This window comes from Anoplopoma fimbria, chromosome 4 (assembly GCF_027596085.1).
Source record: "Anoplopoma fimbria isolate UVic2021 breed Golden Eagle Sablefish chromosome 4, Afim_UVic_2022, whole genome shotgun sequence".
In the NCBI taxonomy this organism is placed as follows: Eukaryota; Metazoa; Chordata; class Actinopteri; order Perciformes; family Anoplopomatidae; genus Anoplopoma; species Anoplopoma fimbria.
The window spans coordinates 21,134,727-21,153,791 of NC_072452.1; the positions used below are offsets into that span (position 1 = coordinate 21,134,727).

At 39.7% G+C, this 19,065-nt stretch overlaps 1 protein-coding gene across 1 annotated transcript; it reads left to right on the forward strand.

The window, feature by feature from the left end:
• The first annotated feature begins 767 nt into the window (after window positions 1–767).
• elovl6 (ELOVL fatty acid elongase 6) lies at window positions 768–17,432 on the forward strand. The gene is made up of 4 exons (XM_054597471.1): window positions 768–964; window positions 14,392–14,523; window positions 15,189–15,340; window positions 15,734–17,432. The coding sequence occupies exons 1-4, from the start codon at window positions 882–884 to the stop codon at window positions 16,174–16,176; spliced, it is 810 nt and encodes a 269-aa protein (XP_054453446.1). The 5' UTR covers window positions 768–881; the 3' UTR covers window positions 16,177–17,432.
• The last annotated feature ends 1,633 nt before the right edge of the window (window positions 17,433–19,065 follow it).

The following is a 19,065-nucleotide window of genomic DNA, read 5'->3' on the forward strand; positions in this document are numbered from 1 at the left end:
GTCTGTGTAGTTGTATAGTATGTGTATTTATTTGTCTGTGTAGTTGTATAGTATGTGTATTTATTCTCTGTGTCTGTGTAGTTGAGCTGCTGCAACACTAATTTCCCCATGGGGATCAATAAAGGAATATAATAATAATAAATACTTGTTTTATTTTATTTTCTATTTTTTATCTTGTCTTCTTCTGCTATGTCTCTTGTATGCACTTTACTCTATGCTGCTGTAAGCCTAAATTTCCCCGTGTCGGGACTAATAAAGGATTATCTTATCTTATCTTATCTTAACACATATTTAAATCAAATGCTTTTTGAATGAATGGATCATATAAAATTGACTACAATGTGTTGCATTTATTTCTCAAAAACTGAGTAGAAAAAAACAACCCAAAAAACATGACAATAAAAACCTGTGTAATACATTACACATTACACTGTGCAATAATAGTTAAAAAAGTTAAAATAGTGTATGTGTAGTTGTAGCCTATAGTATGTGTATTTATTGTCTGTGTAGTTGTATAGTATGTGTATTTATTGTCTGTGTAGTTGTATAGTATGTGTATTTATTGTCTGTGTGAGCTGCTGCAACACTTGAATTTCAATAAATAAAGGAATATAATAATAATAATCTTATCTTATATCAGAGTAGAAAAAAAAAAAAAAAAAAAAAAAAAAAAAAAAACCCGGCGGCGCTAGGACCCGGAGTCCCCTCCCGCAGGAGGAGGGCGTCGGCTCGCTCCCCGCCGCTCGAGAGAGAGGAAGGTGTTCGCGACCGGAGAGCTGCTCGCGCGCAAACACCCCAAAAAGGTTCAGACAGCAGCGCGAGCGATGCGAGACGAGGGTCGCGAGGAAGCAGACTAAGAGCGAGAGACCAGAAACGCGAGGATGTCGGTTCTAGCCCTGCAAGAGTACGAGTTCGAGAGGCAGTTCAACGAGGACGAGGCCCTCCGATGGATGCAGGACAACTGGTAAGGCTGCACGCGAGCGGCTCGAGACGGCGCCTCGCTGCAGAATGCGTGAGCTCGCGCAGGCCTTAATTGGATTCTTCACAGGATTTTTGTTCTTGATTTCCCGAGATTTACCTTCTCCGTGCACGAGTTACCGCGATACTACAGCAGCCTGAGCCGATCCCTCTCAAAGCCAGCTCTCTGTGCTTCAGAGTTGATATTAATACTTTGTTTTTTTGCAAACTGATGGTTACTGTGTGTGTATATATATATATATATATATGTGTAAAGACTACAGATCAAATAATTATTATATTATATTCCTTTATTTGATCTGTAGTCATTAAATTCAAGTGTTGCAGCAGCTCAACTATATATGTATATATATGTATATACAGTAACCATCAGTTTGCAAAAAACAAAAGATTAATATATATATTAAAGATATATTAAAGATATATTAAAGACTACAGATCAAATAATTATTATATTATATTCCTTTATTGAAATTCAAGTGTTGCAGCAGCTCAACTATATATATATATATATATATATATATATATATATATATATATATATATATACAGTAACCATCAGTTTGCAAAAAACAAAAGATTAATATCAAGTTATATATATTAAAGATATATTAAAGATATATTAAAGACTACAGATCAAATAATTATTATATTATATTCCTTTATTGAAATTCAAGTGTTGCAGCAGCTCAACTACACAGACACAGACAATAAATACACATACTATACAACTACACAGACAATAAATACACATACTATACAACTACACAGACAATAAATACACATACTATACAACAAAATAAAACAAAATAGAACAGGAATAAAAATAGAGAGGAAAAATGAGAAGTTGCTGCATGTTATTGTGAGATCACCATCTATTCTGAGCAATTTAATTTCAGCTCTGCATGAGAGAAAACTGTGAAGGCCTGAAACCAACACTTGTTTTTCATTATCGATCCATCTTGTTAGACTATGAATAATATATCAGGATATAAGAGAATAAGGGCCATCACAAGCTCCCGGGCGCTTTATTTCCCCAACCAGGAGTCCAGAACCTAAAGATATTTTCTTTGTAATGAAACTTAGATAAACAGAAACTGAAACAGTTAACCAAAAACTTAAAAAATGTTGGCAATTCTCCCATCAATCATCAGATCTATTCATAGACCTGGTTAAGAAATGAAAGTGGTTTTCCGGTAAAAGAAGGAACAGAGAACACTGAAAAAGTTATGACTGATTTAAATATACTAACAAAGTAGCTTGCAGCCTATTTCATGAAACCTTGTAATGACTGAGGACTGTGACTTAAAATGAAACTATTTCTTGTACATGTTTGCCGAGGGCAGAATCGCCCACGCAACGTGGCTCCTTGGATTTAAGTAAATATCGCTTCCTGGTTCGCTCGCATCGATGAATTTTCATATGTAGGTCATGTGCTGGTCCATTCCAACCGTCCTTCGCATGAACTCGCTGAAGGGTCATTATTGTCCTAGTCGGTGCCAGGTTGAGCCAAGAAACGGTCGTAAGCCAAACAAAAATGAGTCATGCGTTAAGTTTGCATAGGCTTCATTAGGCATTCAGTGGCACTGGGTTTGTGGAAAGCTGCACACGGTGAGCAGCAGGCATTCATCTGGCTTCTTCTATCATCTGCTAAAAAGAGTCACACATACACATTCAATATTCACATACATTTGGATTTAAGTTTAGTCCTTGCAGACAGTTTTAGAAGAGTTTTGTTCTTATTCATTGAAATGAAATCTGTGTTGGTGTGTGTGTGTGAGAGAGAGAGAGAGAGAGAGAGAGAGAGAGTGGAAGCATGGGAGCAGTGTGTAGGAGCTGTCCATACCCTGGTACTGACAACCGACCAATAGCGTTAATCTTCTGATGTCGGCTGACAGAGCGCTAGCCAATCACGTTGCAGCTGATCTGTGCTGACTCTTCTGCACTGCTCCTTTTGGTGGAGGATGTCAGACTGGGCCCCCAGTGCACATGGCTGAAAGAGGCAACAGCTGCAGAAAATGGGATTTGATGGGTTGTTTATTACATTCTGAATGTTCAGGGAGAGACTGACTAGATGTGGCGTGTTTTTATGTCTTAAGGGTGAGACGGAGAAAGAAAAGAGTGAGCTAGTTTGAAGGCAAGCGTCATGGGTACATAGAAAAACAGGAAGCTGTTTTATGACGGTTAGTTCACTTGCAAACCAACTGCAAAGCTTTTTCACCATTCAGTGACTCAAATCACAGACTTGCACAACACACATTTGTTTTTTTTATTTAGCCTGGGGCAAGGCACCTTCATCAAACATCTACTACCGTCTGGAAATAACATCAACTAAGCCAAGTCAAAATTCCAGTTAGATTAGTTTTCGGCAGACAAAGGGTTGTGTGTTCATATGTAATTGTCTCAGACTCTGTCCATGAATTCCAAGTTCTGGCTCAACTTTTGTTATGTATTTTGATCAAGAAAAGTAAAATAAAAATAAGCCTATTTTCAGCAGATTGAGGCTGCCGTAAAAAGTTGTTTGTAATAAATGGCAACATACTATTTTATTGATATTTCCAATTGAGTGTAAATTCTTGTCCATCAAAATGTAAACACCATACAAGTGCACTGATGCGGGTCACAGTTCAGTAGGTCTAAACTACTGTTGCACTGCATTCAGGTGTCTTACCTTTTGACTGCTATGACATCACTGTTTTGGGTGTGGCCAGCATTGCAACATGATTTTTTAAGTCTGAACCAGTTTCGACAAATTCAGTATTGAAAGTGAACAATTAACGTCTCCTTAGATCTGATTTTAAAAAGAAAAAAAAAAAAAAAAAAGAGACAGATATGCAGACGGTTGCAGGATTTATCTGAAGCACAAAAACCTAATTTGTCGCTACGGAGACGGAGCTGAGGATCTCTCTTGATAAATGATGATCAAGAAAACTATGCAGACCTCAAAGGTAAGATATATATATATATATATATATATATATATATATATATATATATATATATATAGTTTCAATATTGCATTCCATTTAATGCAGCCATTGCTTCTGTAGTTGTTTCAAGTTGGTCATGAAATCAGTTAAAAAAGGGAGAAGCATTATTTGTGCACTTAAAAGAGTGAGAGAATCAGCATACAATCGGATGCACTAGACTGTTGGTGTTCAGGAGAAGTGATGTTGACGACTAGTTTCCTCTTTCTGTCCAGCAGTTTTAACTTAATGTGACAGTTTGGACTCAATTTGCTTTACACTGCATTATATTCTTTGCAGTGCGCCTGTTACAGGTACATGCTTATCTCATAGTGTTGATGGAATGATACGGTGTTCGGACCTGGTGATAACACAAGCCAACTAGTGGCTGATTTGGGTAGATTATCCATTTTCTCATTAGTATCAGAGCCAGATGGTAGCTAGCTGAATTTAGCTGCAGACTGCTACTCTTGCTACGCTCAAACAGATATTGAAGAAAAACATCTTTTCTCTTTTTTTAATGAGCAGGAAATCATTTAGCTTCGTTTGGAAGAAGTCCATCTCTTATTATTCTGTTGATGGGTGCTGTCACTTTTCATCACCATTAGGGCTGATGCATACATACATACATACATACATACATACATACATACATACATACATACATACATACATACATACATACATACATACATACATGCATACATACATACATACATACATACATACATACATGCAAATACATACATGCAAAGTGAGATGTTTGTTTTCTGTTCAGGCTAAGTCCTTAGCTAAGTTATGTAAAGCATGCCTTTCAAAACAGGAACGGTGAGACATCTTAAGACACTATGAATATATATATATATATACACACACACTGTGCATCATTGTTCTGCAGGGATGAATGGAGACTGGTACATTGATCCGATGTGTTCCCTGGAAACTGGCAGCAGAAAGCTCAGCATTGTGAAGTAAGGATGATTAAGCAGCCAGTTGTCAGAAGAAGAGGAAGAGGAAGGAGTGGACATGGACCTAGATGTCATTGTTTAGCAACAACATGAGCGCCATCCTCTTTACCTCCTATAACCAGCATCATGAAAGTACCAGAGACACTTCAGGTAGTGTAGGAGCAGGACGATGGATTGGATGTGGATTTGAAAGACATGCATGTAGTGCAAACCTTTTTTGAATTTGCTGCACAAACGACATGGTAGGGGGAATATGGGCAGCCAACTCAAAGTCATCAGCAATTGTAATAGACGTGCTGGAAATGTGATAGCGTAGACCCAATAACACGGTCGCTTCTGCAAAAAATGGACATCAGATATTGCTATCGTCAATGCTTTCCTATTATCAGGATTGTCAGCAGCTTCACTTAACACCTGGGACCTGAGAAAGTGCAAAGAGAAGTCCGGTACATTTTGGAGTGAACCTGGCATATCAGCTGGGTGATATTAACTTGGCATTTCACTTTTTACAATAACATTTTTTTTTTTTTTTTTTTTTTGAATCTAGTGATGTCATTTAGCCAGTACACATTTTCTGTCCAAATCTATTGGACTGCATGCTTTTACTTGTGTCACAGTTCATTAGTAGGAACTGCATTTTCAAAGTGGTTTAATTTTCAATGATATACTACAGTGTAATTTTAAATATGTGATCTTAAATTAAACTATAAACGTTGCTGTATGTCATTATTGAAATAAACTGGTGAAATATAGTGCAGTGGGCATTTTCCCAGACATATTCTTTGATAATATTTGGACTGTAGCCATTAGAGATAAAACATCTGGTATCAAAAGCTCAACTGCTTGAGCAGCATATAATATATATAATTGAAAGCATATCGTTTAACAGGCTGATGGCTCAGTGTTTGAGTGGTGAAAAAAATTGAAAATTATCAAATTAAAATGATCCAATATCAGACGTTTATGTAATATAGTATTTATGATTTTGTATGTTGATCAGTGTGAGCTTTTGCATTATGTAGATGCAGTTTGGGATTAAGTATTTTCCCTTTATAGTAATGCATTTGTTGTGATTCTGATTCATGATGGTAAAATCTGCTGTTATGTATCAGGATTATGTTTGCAGCGTGGCGTTAGCATCCAAAACAGAGCTGTTACCGTCTGTTACATACACATCTTCAACCTGCTGACTCACTCTGGGCTCACACAGACGTCATCCTTTCCCCATTACCATGCAGGTTGCTTTGAATCTGCATTCTCTGCTTTTGAAAAAGCAAAAGGGTCTCTGATGTATTTGCCCTGGACTGATAATAATGGATGCAGAGCCTGAGATGAAGAAAATGCTGCAGTGAGAATGAACAGTGAGATCCTTGTTGTGGTCTGTTCTCTGTATCCTCCACGTTGATGTCTATTACCACGGTTTATATGATTCTGCTGAGGGATGTATAGCAACGTTGGTCACAAGTATCACAGCTCATTTCGAAGTTCAGGTTCCGATTGGTTCTTGATGAGATGAGGAGATACAGTAAGCCTCTTCCTGACAAGTCTCATGTTGCTTATCCAGTCCAAGAGCTGTCCATCCTATTGTTCCAGAGCACTGGAGCCCGGCTGTTGGATTGATGAGACCAGTAAATATACACCCGCCTTACATTTGGCATCGGGGTATCATTTCAGTGGTCAGTGGGTTTCCTTCCTTCTCTTGTTAAAGATTCAGTCGAGTCTTTTTGTAATTGGAGCTGTTTTAATATCTGAAGAATGAGTTGGTGATTTTCTCCATAATGTTTTTATGGTTTTTACACACAGAAATAATGTAATAATGCATTTCTAGTTGGCAGCATTACTGCTGGGCATCTATCAAAGGGTTTATAATACAAAGCCACAGTGTTAACAATGTGGTAAAGGTGGTTATAGTTAATTCGGAGCCAATTCAAAATGTTTATTGAAGAAATGATTTGTCAGGTCAAACCGGGGTTTAATGCAAAGCTTACAATCCAAATGACCAATGACATTTTTCATTATGTGCTAAATCAAATGAAAGCAAACAACGCTGTTTTATTATTTTTTGTTTCCCCGTGCAGTTCTCGAAGGTTCCTGTCGATGGTCGTGCAGTTCCATTCACAAGGTCTTTCCTCTCTGCGTGCTGCCACGTTAATGAGAGCGACGCGTGCTGACGCTGATCGTTTCTGACCGCGTTCACAGAGTCCACCGCAGGCCTGACGCTTGCTAGGCTGCTCTCCTTCTCACGGCCGGTTCACTGAGATGAAGATGCGGGCTGGCTCCTCAAGAATGAAAGTTCTGCCTGGAGTGTCATTAGGTCCGGTTTCACTTTCAGATTTAATCAGGCTGTCAAGGAAAAGCTGCATACAAAGAGAGGAAAAAGAGGTTGCACAGTATTTTATATCCTATGCAAACTGCAACGTTTCCATTGGATACAAGTCTTCCTCCTCCACGCCTTAGCTGACCATGCATCATTTCTTGGCACTTTGTTTCCATCAATTTTCAATTAGTGGAATAGCATTCCTAGCATACATCACATAATTGCATTACTGCCCCCTTGCATTTCCAGGAAATCGTACTTAGTCAGCCTTGTGCTTGACCGTGTACATGCGTGCCATTATCAGGTGCTGGTCGAGCACACGATTGGTCTTCATCACCACCAGTGGTCGGCGGTGTACCATTTTGTCTGAGATGACATGTTTGGTTGGACAGTTTGATCCGGAGCCTTGTAGATTGAGGGAGCTTCCATCACTGTGAAAAGAAGCCACTGCCTTTCTAGGCTTTATTTATTTATGTTATACAATAAGTGGACAGTATAGAGGTGCCATCAAGGTGCAAGCGTCCTACAAGCCATTTGTGTTGCTTCTTTAAATAAGCATGACTCAAGGTGTTCTTAAGCGCATAACAAGCTGATATAATTACCACTCAACTAAAGAACTCTTCTGTGCCTTAAATGTGTAAATTCTCTTTCCGTGTGGGCGACCAGATGCAGAATGAACTAAACCAACACGTGATAGCATCTCGCAAGCCTGGTTATTTTAAGTTCCCTCTAGAAATTGCATGCAGTAACTGGGTCTGGTGGGTGTGCTACTAACTGGATTATAAGAGGCTGCTTCCTGGAAGACATTATTATTCTGCGACAGCCAGGTCTTACTTCCAGCACCTCTCGGCCTTATTTAGTGGTCCGCTGCTCATCCTACACGTTGGCACAGCAACTCTGATTGCCTTTCCTCTCTCCAGACAACAGTGAAAATGAACTTACAAAGGAGTTACAGTCCCCCGAACTGACCCGAGTGACGTCGTGTTTTTAGACACACATAAATACACACACACTTTTTGTTGTGCATACATTTGCATACGCTCGTGTGACACTGCACACACACACACACACACACACTTTGGTAAGGCAGTTGGACACCGGCTCAGACGCACAGGCCTGCAGACTCACCCTCGGACAGCAAACTCAGGATTACGTAACGGGTGAAATCTCCTGGAACAGCTAATACAGATCCAAGTTTCACAGCAGGTTATCCAGCAGCTTTGTACAGCACTGTGAGTGGGGGAGGGGAGGGGCTGCACCGCCGACATCCCTATTATTATATTACGAACTGTACTATATAGGCAGGAGACCAACTACAACCACAAGTAAAGAGCACACACCCGTATTGTGATGAACTGATACAGTACTTTAAGTAGATGTCTATGCCGGCTTGTTTATAAATGGTGTATGTGATATGATGCCTTTTCTCAGTGGCAGTTGTCTACATATCTCTTGTATGTTAAGTGGAATCTCGTATTAACACGGATCCTTGCTTTGTCGGCTTTGTAACTTAATGTTCTTCATATATAAACATCTTTTTTTGGGTATCTCAGATTTTCAGAATTCTTTGGCTCCAGATCAAACTGGGCCCAGGCCCAGCGTCTCACCCAGCATCTCACCCTGTGATAACAGTCACACATGGGAGTAAGAGATGGCATACCCACCTAGATTTTCTGAAACCTAGATTCTACTTGCATACGGAGTGCAGCAGGGATGATATATATATATTTGTAGGCCAACAGCAAAGTCAGCATCTCACTAGTTCCCTTGACAACAAGCCAATGGGATTTTTCTATGGTTTAAAGCTAACTTTAAGCTATAAATGAACTACACCATGGTCGCATGACTTCAGGTAACCGCCACTAAGATTAAGACAGACTGGTGATTGGCGTGATGATGTTTTGTAGTCTCATTTAAACACTAGTTAGTGTTCGCCTTTTAAACACATTAAAAACCTTCAAAGCCACGAGTTTGGTATTAACTAACATGTCTTATGTCGTAGAACAAAATGTTAAATCACCTCAGCTTGTACTAACCACAGACTTTATTTAAGGCATCGAACCAAAGATTCCATTCAAAAAAAAGAAGAGGGAGCTGGAAGTACAAGAATGTCAACTCCATTCCTGGGTTTCAGGACAGGAGCATTCCATTTTCCTGGTTACATATAGTGATCGTGGTCTTTTCAGACAGTGGTTGTTATCTAACATTTTACTCATTACGTTCTTTTTAATCAAAATAAGGAATATCTGATTTGTGACCAAACCGTAACAAACGGTATATTTGTTATGTTTTGACGCTGTATCTTCTGTAGCAACAGAAATATAACATTTCTAAATCTATTACAGTATATCAAACTTTGGCTGCAAAAGACCATATTCATGTAAACACTTCTAACACGTAGAACTTATGCAGTGGATCTGGGACATCTACTTTTTCTAAAATGAAGCCACTGCTGCCTTCTGTTATTTTGAGGAAAACTCGATAGTTTCTGACCTTGAGCCAGCAGGAAATCTCTGCTGATTCTGTCACTGCTCCATGCTGATCCTCTCCAAAAAAGAGCTCCGATTTTGCACTTTTTCCATTTGTGCTGCCTCGGCCCACATTGACAAACAGCCGAGTTGAGCCTCTCGCCAAACACATCTAATTTATTGCCCTGTTGAGATAGAAGTCAGGTTCAGAAGTGGTGGTTAGCACTTATTTTTTTTGCAATTATTGGGTGATTGAAAGTGCTCATTTATACAATATTTTATGGGCTTCGTCCATCTTTTGACACAACTCGAAATCCTTATAGGAGCTTGTTATTTCATCTCAAGTTCTTGCTTCTATATTAGTTGCTGGGTTGTGTTGTGGACATTATTTGCTCAGTGAACTGAAAGAAGTGTTGTTTCTGAGCCTCCGACTCTCTAAATACACACTGTAAATCCCAGCTACAGAGTTATTACCAGAGCTTGTCTGCAGATCCAACGTCTTTCAAAAAATCTTCATTATAAGTTACAGATCCTATGACTGTGACTTCATGTCATTTTTGGATTGTCAAAGCAGTTCTAATAGATCTTTTGGCCCTTGGATCATTAAGGAAAAATGTATCACCTGCCTTTTGGCTTTCATTTTGGAAAGTTCATCTTGTTTCAAGTAGGACAAAAGCTACTTTGAAAGTGTAATGTCTGGTGTTAATCTGAATAGTGAAGGTCAGGAGTAGCGCTGTAGAGGATCCTTGGAGCATGAAGGGATGATGTGAATTCACACTGATGTCTCAAATAGATTCCCGTGACTGTAGACGTAGCTTGGCTGCAGCTGGCATTTTGCAAAGACAACAGCAGCTCCCCCCAACACCCTCTACCAACTTGTCAGCTTTGACCATGCCCTTGGGTTTCTTTACCCTTTCTTTTTTTTTTTTTTACTTTCTGACGCCGTAATCCATCTTCTAAACATAACATGGTAGGCCTTGCTCGTCTTAACCTTTTGGCTTAGTGTACTTGTACATGATGATGATAAAACACCGAGAGTAAGACAACGAAACCCCTCCATATCTTTGTGCTCTGGCTGGATCATAAAGAGCAACAGGTTGAAACAATGTTTTAATATTGATATCATCTTTTGTTCCTGTCTCTGTTTTGGCTTACATACAGAATCACATAGATAAGACATGAGAAACAAAGACATGATGAGGGTACATGATCTTCCAAAAATAATAACAAGAATACCAGACTTGGTCAGCTTATACAACACTTTTTATAAACTGGTATAGTTCAAAAGGGTCTGTATTGTAAGACATTTTTTTTTACTTTAGGTAAAGTTCACAAAAGTGGCTGAGGTTATGATAGCTGGAGCAATTGTAATGTTGTTATATATGCCAAAAGCAAGCACATCTTATGTCTGAATATCATAACTTGATAAATAACTTAAAGTGACTCTATGTAACTTTTGGTTAAGCACAAAAAAAACAACCCACACAAATGACAATAACACATTTCTTCAAACTCCTAGCCTGTCGGCGTGCAGCACCTAATTTGTTCCGGCTAAAGTGAGTTATGCGAGAATGGTCGTCCATAGCATGTGAAAGGTTTGTCATGAGTGATTACCGGCTGCCTGATCAAATAAATTGCCGGTTACGGTACAACGCACCATAAATAATGTCACATACTGTAAAAAGCCACCTTCCTGACATGTAATGTCTGCTAAACTAGCTAGGATTAGCTACATTCATGTCACTTCTCACTCAATTAGTCAATGGGGGAAACTAACTAAATACATTTGCTCAAGTACGACACCCATGTACTGATTTATGATACTTGTACTTTCCTCGTGCATTTCCATTTTCCGGCAACATTGAGGCTGAGAGTATTGAATATAACAAGCGTTTGTTTTGATGCTTATTAATTAACATTTTAACTCGTAGAAGGGAGAATATGCCATTCATTCTGTCAAAACACACGAGGTGACACTTGATTACAAAAAGAATGATCGGCAAATTAACTGCAGAAGGAATTCTTCATGGTGTGTACTTGCTAGACACACAATGAAACATATTGCCCAATGAATGTCCTATGCCACAGCTTTGCAGATCATCATTAGACGTAAACAGCACTCTGCAGGATCAAGCCTTAGGCCGTACATCAATCTGACCTGTCAGCGATGACAGCAGTAAACTTTGAAATGCTGAGATTGTTGCTCCTCTCCAGTAAAACCGGCTTGGCTACAGTGTGTAGGCCGCTGTGTGCTCTGCGTATAGCTCTGTGTATCGCTCTGCTCTCCCCACCTTCATGTGCAGTTGAGAAAACACTGATGTCATTCTGCAGTCCAAGCCCGTTGTCATTCTGTGAAAGCTGCTCCTTTTTTCGACTTTGACTGGACTGCTTTGTCCTTTGTTCTGTGGAGGTGGCCTCAATCGGTCTGTGGGCTTCCCGCAAGAACAGAAAAGTGGCATCTTTCATCATCGGAATACTGACGAAACAATGAAGCCCTTTTATGTTAAACAGCTGACACTGTTCTTTTACTTTTTGTTTGTTGTCTGTCTGTTCTTAATCAACTTGGGTAGAGTTATGATAGCAATAGTTGCGAGCTTCACATTCTGAGCATCATTTTCAGATGGAGGGGGGAAAAAAGAAAGTTAATACACAAGTATACATGAGTGTAAGTTAATACACTCATGTCATTTCTTAAAATATACAGCTGGCCATATTCAAAATGAATCTGAAAGACAAGTGGAAGTGGGAAACATTACTGCTATTTGGTATCCAGCTTAACATGACTGATTCTCCTAAATGGCTGCCACAAAAGCATAACAAACTCGCCTCTTAAAAATATCACCATGGGGGTTGTATAAATGTTTGTGTGACACCGACCTAATAAAAACCAAACACTAATGAGAGGTTTCCTGTTACACATCGCGCCCTCCCTGCGTAACACACAACCACATTTATCAAGTTTGAGTGCGAAGTGCTAAGCAAAATGCACACTTTCTTTTTTTTTCTTTTTTTTTTTTTTTTTTTTTTTTTTGTTTTGTTGCTCTTTTCTTGCTTAGCTCCACAGCTGATCAGCAAAAAAAAAAAAAAAACCCAGTGCTGCCGTCGCCGTGCTCTGCTGAGGCTGCGGAACGGAACGGGATGGATCGCTGTTCACAGGCGATGTCACGGTTCTGTGAGAAATGTTTGCATTTGTAACATGATCCAATATACCAGTGAGCTACTGCACTGTACATTACAAAGACAGTTGACCTTGAATATGTTCCTGTCCCGAGGAATACCACACACACACACACACACACACACACACACACACACACACACACACACACACACACACACACACACACACACACACACACACACACACAGTGATTTTTAAATGAAATAATGAATTCCCACTGAGTAATACATTTATAATTTGGTGATTAATGTTGCGATCATGTTAAGCTCTTTATTTAACCTCTAAAAAAAAAAAAAAAAAAAAAAAAGCAGCACAAAAACAACCTGACTCCTGGGCTAGTTTTATGCAACTCATCATCCCCATGGCTGTAAGCTCCAGAGCTCCCAGAATGCCTCTCATTCCTGGTGCCAGTGCACTGTTCTTCTGAGAGCAAACCTGAAAGTGTTATGTATTATTGCCAAGGGTGTAGCTGCACATGTTTCTTTTCACAGTTACACATGTCTCTACCCCTGGCTGCTGAGCGCTCCACTGCGGGTCTGATGTCTTACTCGTTGGTACTTGCAACGTTTGCATCATAATGCGTTTATTTTCCCTAATTTCTTTGGGGCTAATGTTGCTCCAAACTATTGCTCTTCCTCCCTTTCCAATAGACCAAAACAGTATTGGAAAAAAAAAAAAAACTGCTCTACATTTAGGCAGCGTGCCCCGATCCTCTGTCGGCCCGACTCAGCATCCAGTCAGTCAAGTCTGACCACCTGCGCTTTGTCAATTGTGCTGAGTGCTGGGAAATGCTTTTCTTTCGATTCGGTTGGGCCAGGTGGTGCTTCAGCACAAGTCCTCCACTTCACTTTGGCACGGCCGTGATGTCTGACAAGTCAATTAAGGCGAACACGCGTAACAGGACGGTGGGAGTTGGAACTGAATAACAGCAACAACTGTAAACTGAAAGCGAAGCGTTGAGTGGCTCTTGGAGCTGGACTCGAATCATTAAATCATTACTCCGGGCATTGCTTGTGAAGGCAGTACAGCTATTGCTTGTGTTGTGCACACAGTGTGTTGGACTCATTATACTGGCTCTGCTGGGAGAGGAGCAGTTAGAGACTTTAGGTTTGGGCATATGTGACACTTACTACCCCCCATAGTAGTGAAGTCCATAAAGGAAAAGTCCCCCTTTTCTTATTAGATGTCACCATCTTGTGATGTGCATAAAGTGTAGTATCATGGGCCAAGAAATGCAATGTTCACGGTCAATTTCCAACTAATTAATTGCTGTTTGTACAGCAACGTTAAAGCTGATAAGCTTTGTGCTATTTTTGTCACATTTCTGCCATTTTATCTATTTGACTCCTCACATTTGTTGCCCAGTGGTTGTATGAATATTAAGCAGATACATTGCTGGAAAAAAAAAGACCAAACACAATCGGCACATTACGCCGTGTAGTTAAAGTAAATGAGAAGTGAAATAAAAGGTTAATCTTGGATATTTGTTTTTTTTTGTTGTGTGTGTTCACAGGAAGAAGTCGTTTCTCTTCGCTGCACTCTACGTTGCCTTTATCCTCGGCGGACGCCATGTCATGAAACAGAGGGAGAAGTTTGAGTTGAGGAAACCGCTGGTGCTATGGTCGCTCACGCTGGCTGTATTCAGGTGAGAAAGCTCTAACATTATTAAAAACAGCAAATAAACATCCATTTTCAAACACAAAGAGTAAACCTAATTATTTCAAATAAAGGCTAACCGCTTATTCATTTTGTGTCCTAATTAAATGACATTGATTGTGCCTTAAAACTTCAGCCATTCATGCCACTCACGAACATTTCTTGAGCCATTTCTTTATATTTTTGACTTTATGATGGTAAAAATTCAATGTGTAATCACTTTGCGATTATAGAAATATGAGGTCTCTCCCAGTTGTCTTGTCTATATAGTATATTTATATATATATAGTATGCTTTTTCCATCCACAATGCCCAGTGCATCAGATCCTACCATCAGCAGAGGGAAGCAGGTGATGTGACGTTATGGAGCCAAAGCACCTCCTTACACACCAAGTACAGAGAGTGCAACATTAAAGTCATTGTTCAGAGTATGATTTAAAAAAGAATAAGTCATGGTGTTTTCAAACCAACAAAGAAAATTCTGTGCAGTTCTGTATCGGGGGGAAAAAATAACAGAAAACGCATATTTTAGCATATTATTAAAGCTGCTGACACATATGGCATCGACATGATTTATTGTCTACTTGACTGAATGGTACAGATTTTGCCACCTCAGTAATTTCTCATATTTGCTTTGTCTGCCTGTCCTTGTAGTATATTTGGTGCCATCCGTACTGGGAGTTTCATGATGTACATCCTGATGACCAAAGGGCTGAAACAGTCAGTTTGTGACCAGAGCTTTTACAACGGGCCCGTCAGCAAGTTCTGGGCCTACGCCTTTGTACTCAGTAAAGCACCAGAACTGGGTAAGTCGCGACCTTTTTTATATATTTCTGTGTCATCGTGTCCATGTGTAATATATCGTTTCCCATAAACCCTGTTTCCCAAGTAAATTAACAGACCGCCAAGTAAGTAAGTAGTGTTTCAGACAGATAAGACTTAATATGGCCGAATGGAAAAGGCATGTTAATGAACTGCAATTACAGTAATTCAGTCTTCCATTCATTATAAATGCTCTGTTGCCATTTGTAGTGTAACCCAATCTGACTAAACACATACACATCAGGCATTACAAACAGGCCCATAGTATCCTACTGTTCCATTAGAGCCATTACCAAGCGTAGATTTATTATACCTGTTCTCCACAAACCTCCCCCCCGTCTCCTAAACAGCCAAACTTGCTCTTATCGTGCCCGCAGGCGACACTCTCTTCATCGTCCTGAGGAAACAGAAGCTCATCTTCCTCCACTGGTACCACCACATCACCGTGCTGCTCTACTCCTGGTACTCCTACAAAGACATGGTGGCCGGCGGCGGCTGGTTCATGACCATGAACTACTTGGTCCACGCCGTCATGTACTCTTACTACGCGCTGCGGGCGGCCGGCTTCAAGGTGTCGCGCAAGTTCGCCATGTTCATCACGCTGACCCAGATCACCCAGATGCTGATGGGCTGCGTGGTCAACTACCTGGTGTACTCGTGGATGCAGCAGGGCCAGGAGTGTCCATCCCACATGCAGAACATTGTGTGGTCCTCCCTCATGTACCTGAGCTACTTTGTGCTCTTTGTCCAGTTCTTCTACGAGGCCTACTTTGGCAAGCCCAAATTATCGGCCTCGGCCGTCACCAAGAAGAGTGAGTAAAGAAAATGCCGCGAGTATGGGAAGAGGGGAGATAACGAAGAAAAAAAGGGAGTTGGTTAAGGAGGAGCTGGGACCAGTGACTTGAGATAATCTGTTAGCGGTGACTGTTTTTGGAATGAGAGATGGGTGATGCAGAGGTTAGAGTGGGGGTGGGGTGGGGTGGGGTGGGGTTGGGGGAGCCAAGAGGAGGGCTGGTGTTTGTGCTTGAGCATTAGTACTAATGTGCAGATCTAAAACGCCTCAGTGGACGCGGCGTCACCGTTGAGGGATGCCGAGGAAGCAGCGCCGCCATGATAAGAGCCATCGTGACTTGTCCACCTGAAATTTTAAATCCCTTTTTTCTTTTTTTTTTCATCATAAATAATTTTTTTTAATACCTAAAATATAACAAAAGGACAAAATCACCAGTTCAAAAAATATAAAAAAGATATCCCATCGGCCACAAACATACGTTTACTTGATATTAAAAAAAGAAATAAAAAAAAGAAATGAACTGGTACAAATGAAGATGGATGGAGTCAACTTTAACTCGAGCCATCGGAGTGTGTTTTTGTCCGTTTGTTGTCAGTGTTTGTTGTTTTGTTTTAATCTGTCAAAAGAAGAAGTGTGAAACACTGGTGAGAGGTGGTGGTTGATTTAAACTGACGGGGTGAACGGCACTGTATCTTCTGTGTCTTACATTGCAAAATGCGATAATTTTCTCAGGTCTTAGGTTTTCTCTTTCTTAATATAATATGCATATCAAGACAAAGTAGACATGTTTAACATCAGCACCGGTTTAAAGTATGGCTGAAAATGTACCCAGTACGGCCGTATAGGCGAGAAAGGTATGAATGAAGCTGATTGGACCGACTGCCTCGGATGATCACTCTGCTCCTGGGCATGATGGGAAACAGATGCTGACAGTGCCCTGCTTCACCACTTCATGACCTCACAGAAGCTGCCGACCACACTTGGAAAATGACTTGCCATTGATTTCCAAACACACATCTCTGTGTTGAAGTGAAGAAAAACGTGTCTGTTAGACACCAAAGGCTTAAATGGAGGACAAACATATTTATGTTTAGCAAAAGACAAAAATAAAATAAAAAATCAAACATTGCAAATTGTCGAAATCTGCTGTATTGACTTTGGAAAATATTACGTATCCTTAATGGTGTCTGTTGTGCTATTGTGCATTTGCACTGTATCAATGTCAAAAAAAACAATTGTTGCTGAAAAATGTAACGTATGAACAAAGAGTGCAAAAAACGTGACGTGTGTCTGGTGTGTGTTTTTTATTGTCTCAGCTCTAACATCTTGTTCTAACTAATCCCTTTTTTTGGCGCTGAACCCAAAAAGCCATTTTTAGGCAGCAATAATTAAGAGGTCTGAGGGGTGATTATCTCTTCCAGATATTCAGTGCTTCTGTGCATGGCAAACATGATTCAATGGATCTTATGTAAGTAAGTAATTACAACCAGTTAAGTGGTCTACCTGCTATGAGCTCTTACGCATATCAAGGATTCCACTTTGTGGTTTTCCCGTCGGTATCTTAAGTCAATGTTTGTCACAGCTGGATAAAAGTGGCCGGTATTAACAAGCATGCATGACGTGAGTAATTGAGCTAATTGGCTCTACCAACTCACTGTTCTATAATTACTGCTGGACCTGCATTCAATCGTGTCCACGGCAACTGTACCTGACCTCCCCCTAGAGGTGCAACAGTGCAATAAAGCTCAATCATTGAGACTAACTATATTTGTAAGGAAAAAAAATGTTAAAAGAACAGAGAGTAAGAACATTTTATTTATATTTTAAAATCGGTATTAAAACATAATATTTCTTTCTTTCCTGTGATTAATGGTTGGAGATGCTCATAAGCATACATTAAATCAATATTGCTGGATTCTACAATAGAGACTCACCTTAAAAGTAAAAACTTTACTAAAGTAAAAGAAAAATATACTAGTCCAGCCCATAGTGTTTCTTTGATGAGCCGACTATGGTTTATTTGAGCTTAAAAAACAAACATGGTCGCCGGAAGTGACCGTTTCCTCTCCCCTCTTGTGGGACATCGAATACGTCATTTCCGGCTACCGTTGTCTATGGTACGAATAGACTCGCAATTTGCTGATAACATTTTTTTCAAAGGTTGAATTAAACTAATTAAATAAGACTATTAGCCTCTCCTGTCACTGCAAACAAACAGTTTAAGATATGAACCAATGCTAGAAAAATGGCTTAAATAGAAAAAAAGGTTTTGCAAAGGTGATTCTGTTTGACGGCGATGAAGTCACAGACATGGCTAACGCTTAACGTTAACTAGGCCCCAATGTACACTTTAGCAGAATGAACTTGCCTGTTGCGAAATACCAAACTTAAATAACATGAGGTCAGCTCTATATGACATTTACATAATATGAATCAGAAATAATTTAAAGAACATTTATGCATAAAACTGCTAAAGATGGTTTCCATCACTGCAGTGTAATTCCAGCTTCCAGTGCATTATTTAAGCATTATTAACTTTCTATTTAACGTAACACTTATATAGAAAAATGTCACCCTCCACATATACGTTTTATCCTTAATGCATATTTTTATATTGTAATAACACACAATTAAAAGGTTGAATACATTGCTACCAGAGTCATTTGACTTTGTATGAAGTGGTTTTCCTTGTACACTATCGCCATCTCCTGGAACAACATGGGCATGACAAATATGTCCTCCCATTCCTCCTTCATTTTATCTGAACTCCAGTTGGATTGATGTGTCACCAGAATTTTCATCTTTTAGCTTCTCTTTGTGTTTGTCTTTATCCTGACTGTAACACTGTCAGAAAGAGTGAGCATTTACATTTCTAGAGCATCTACATTTATCAGCCATTTCTGACATATTGGTCTG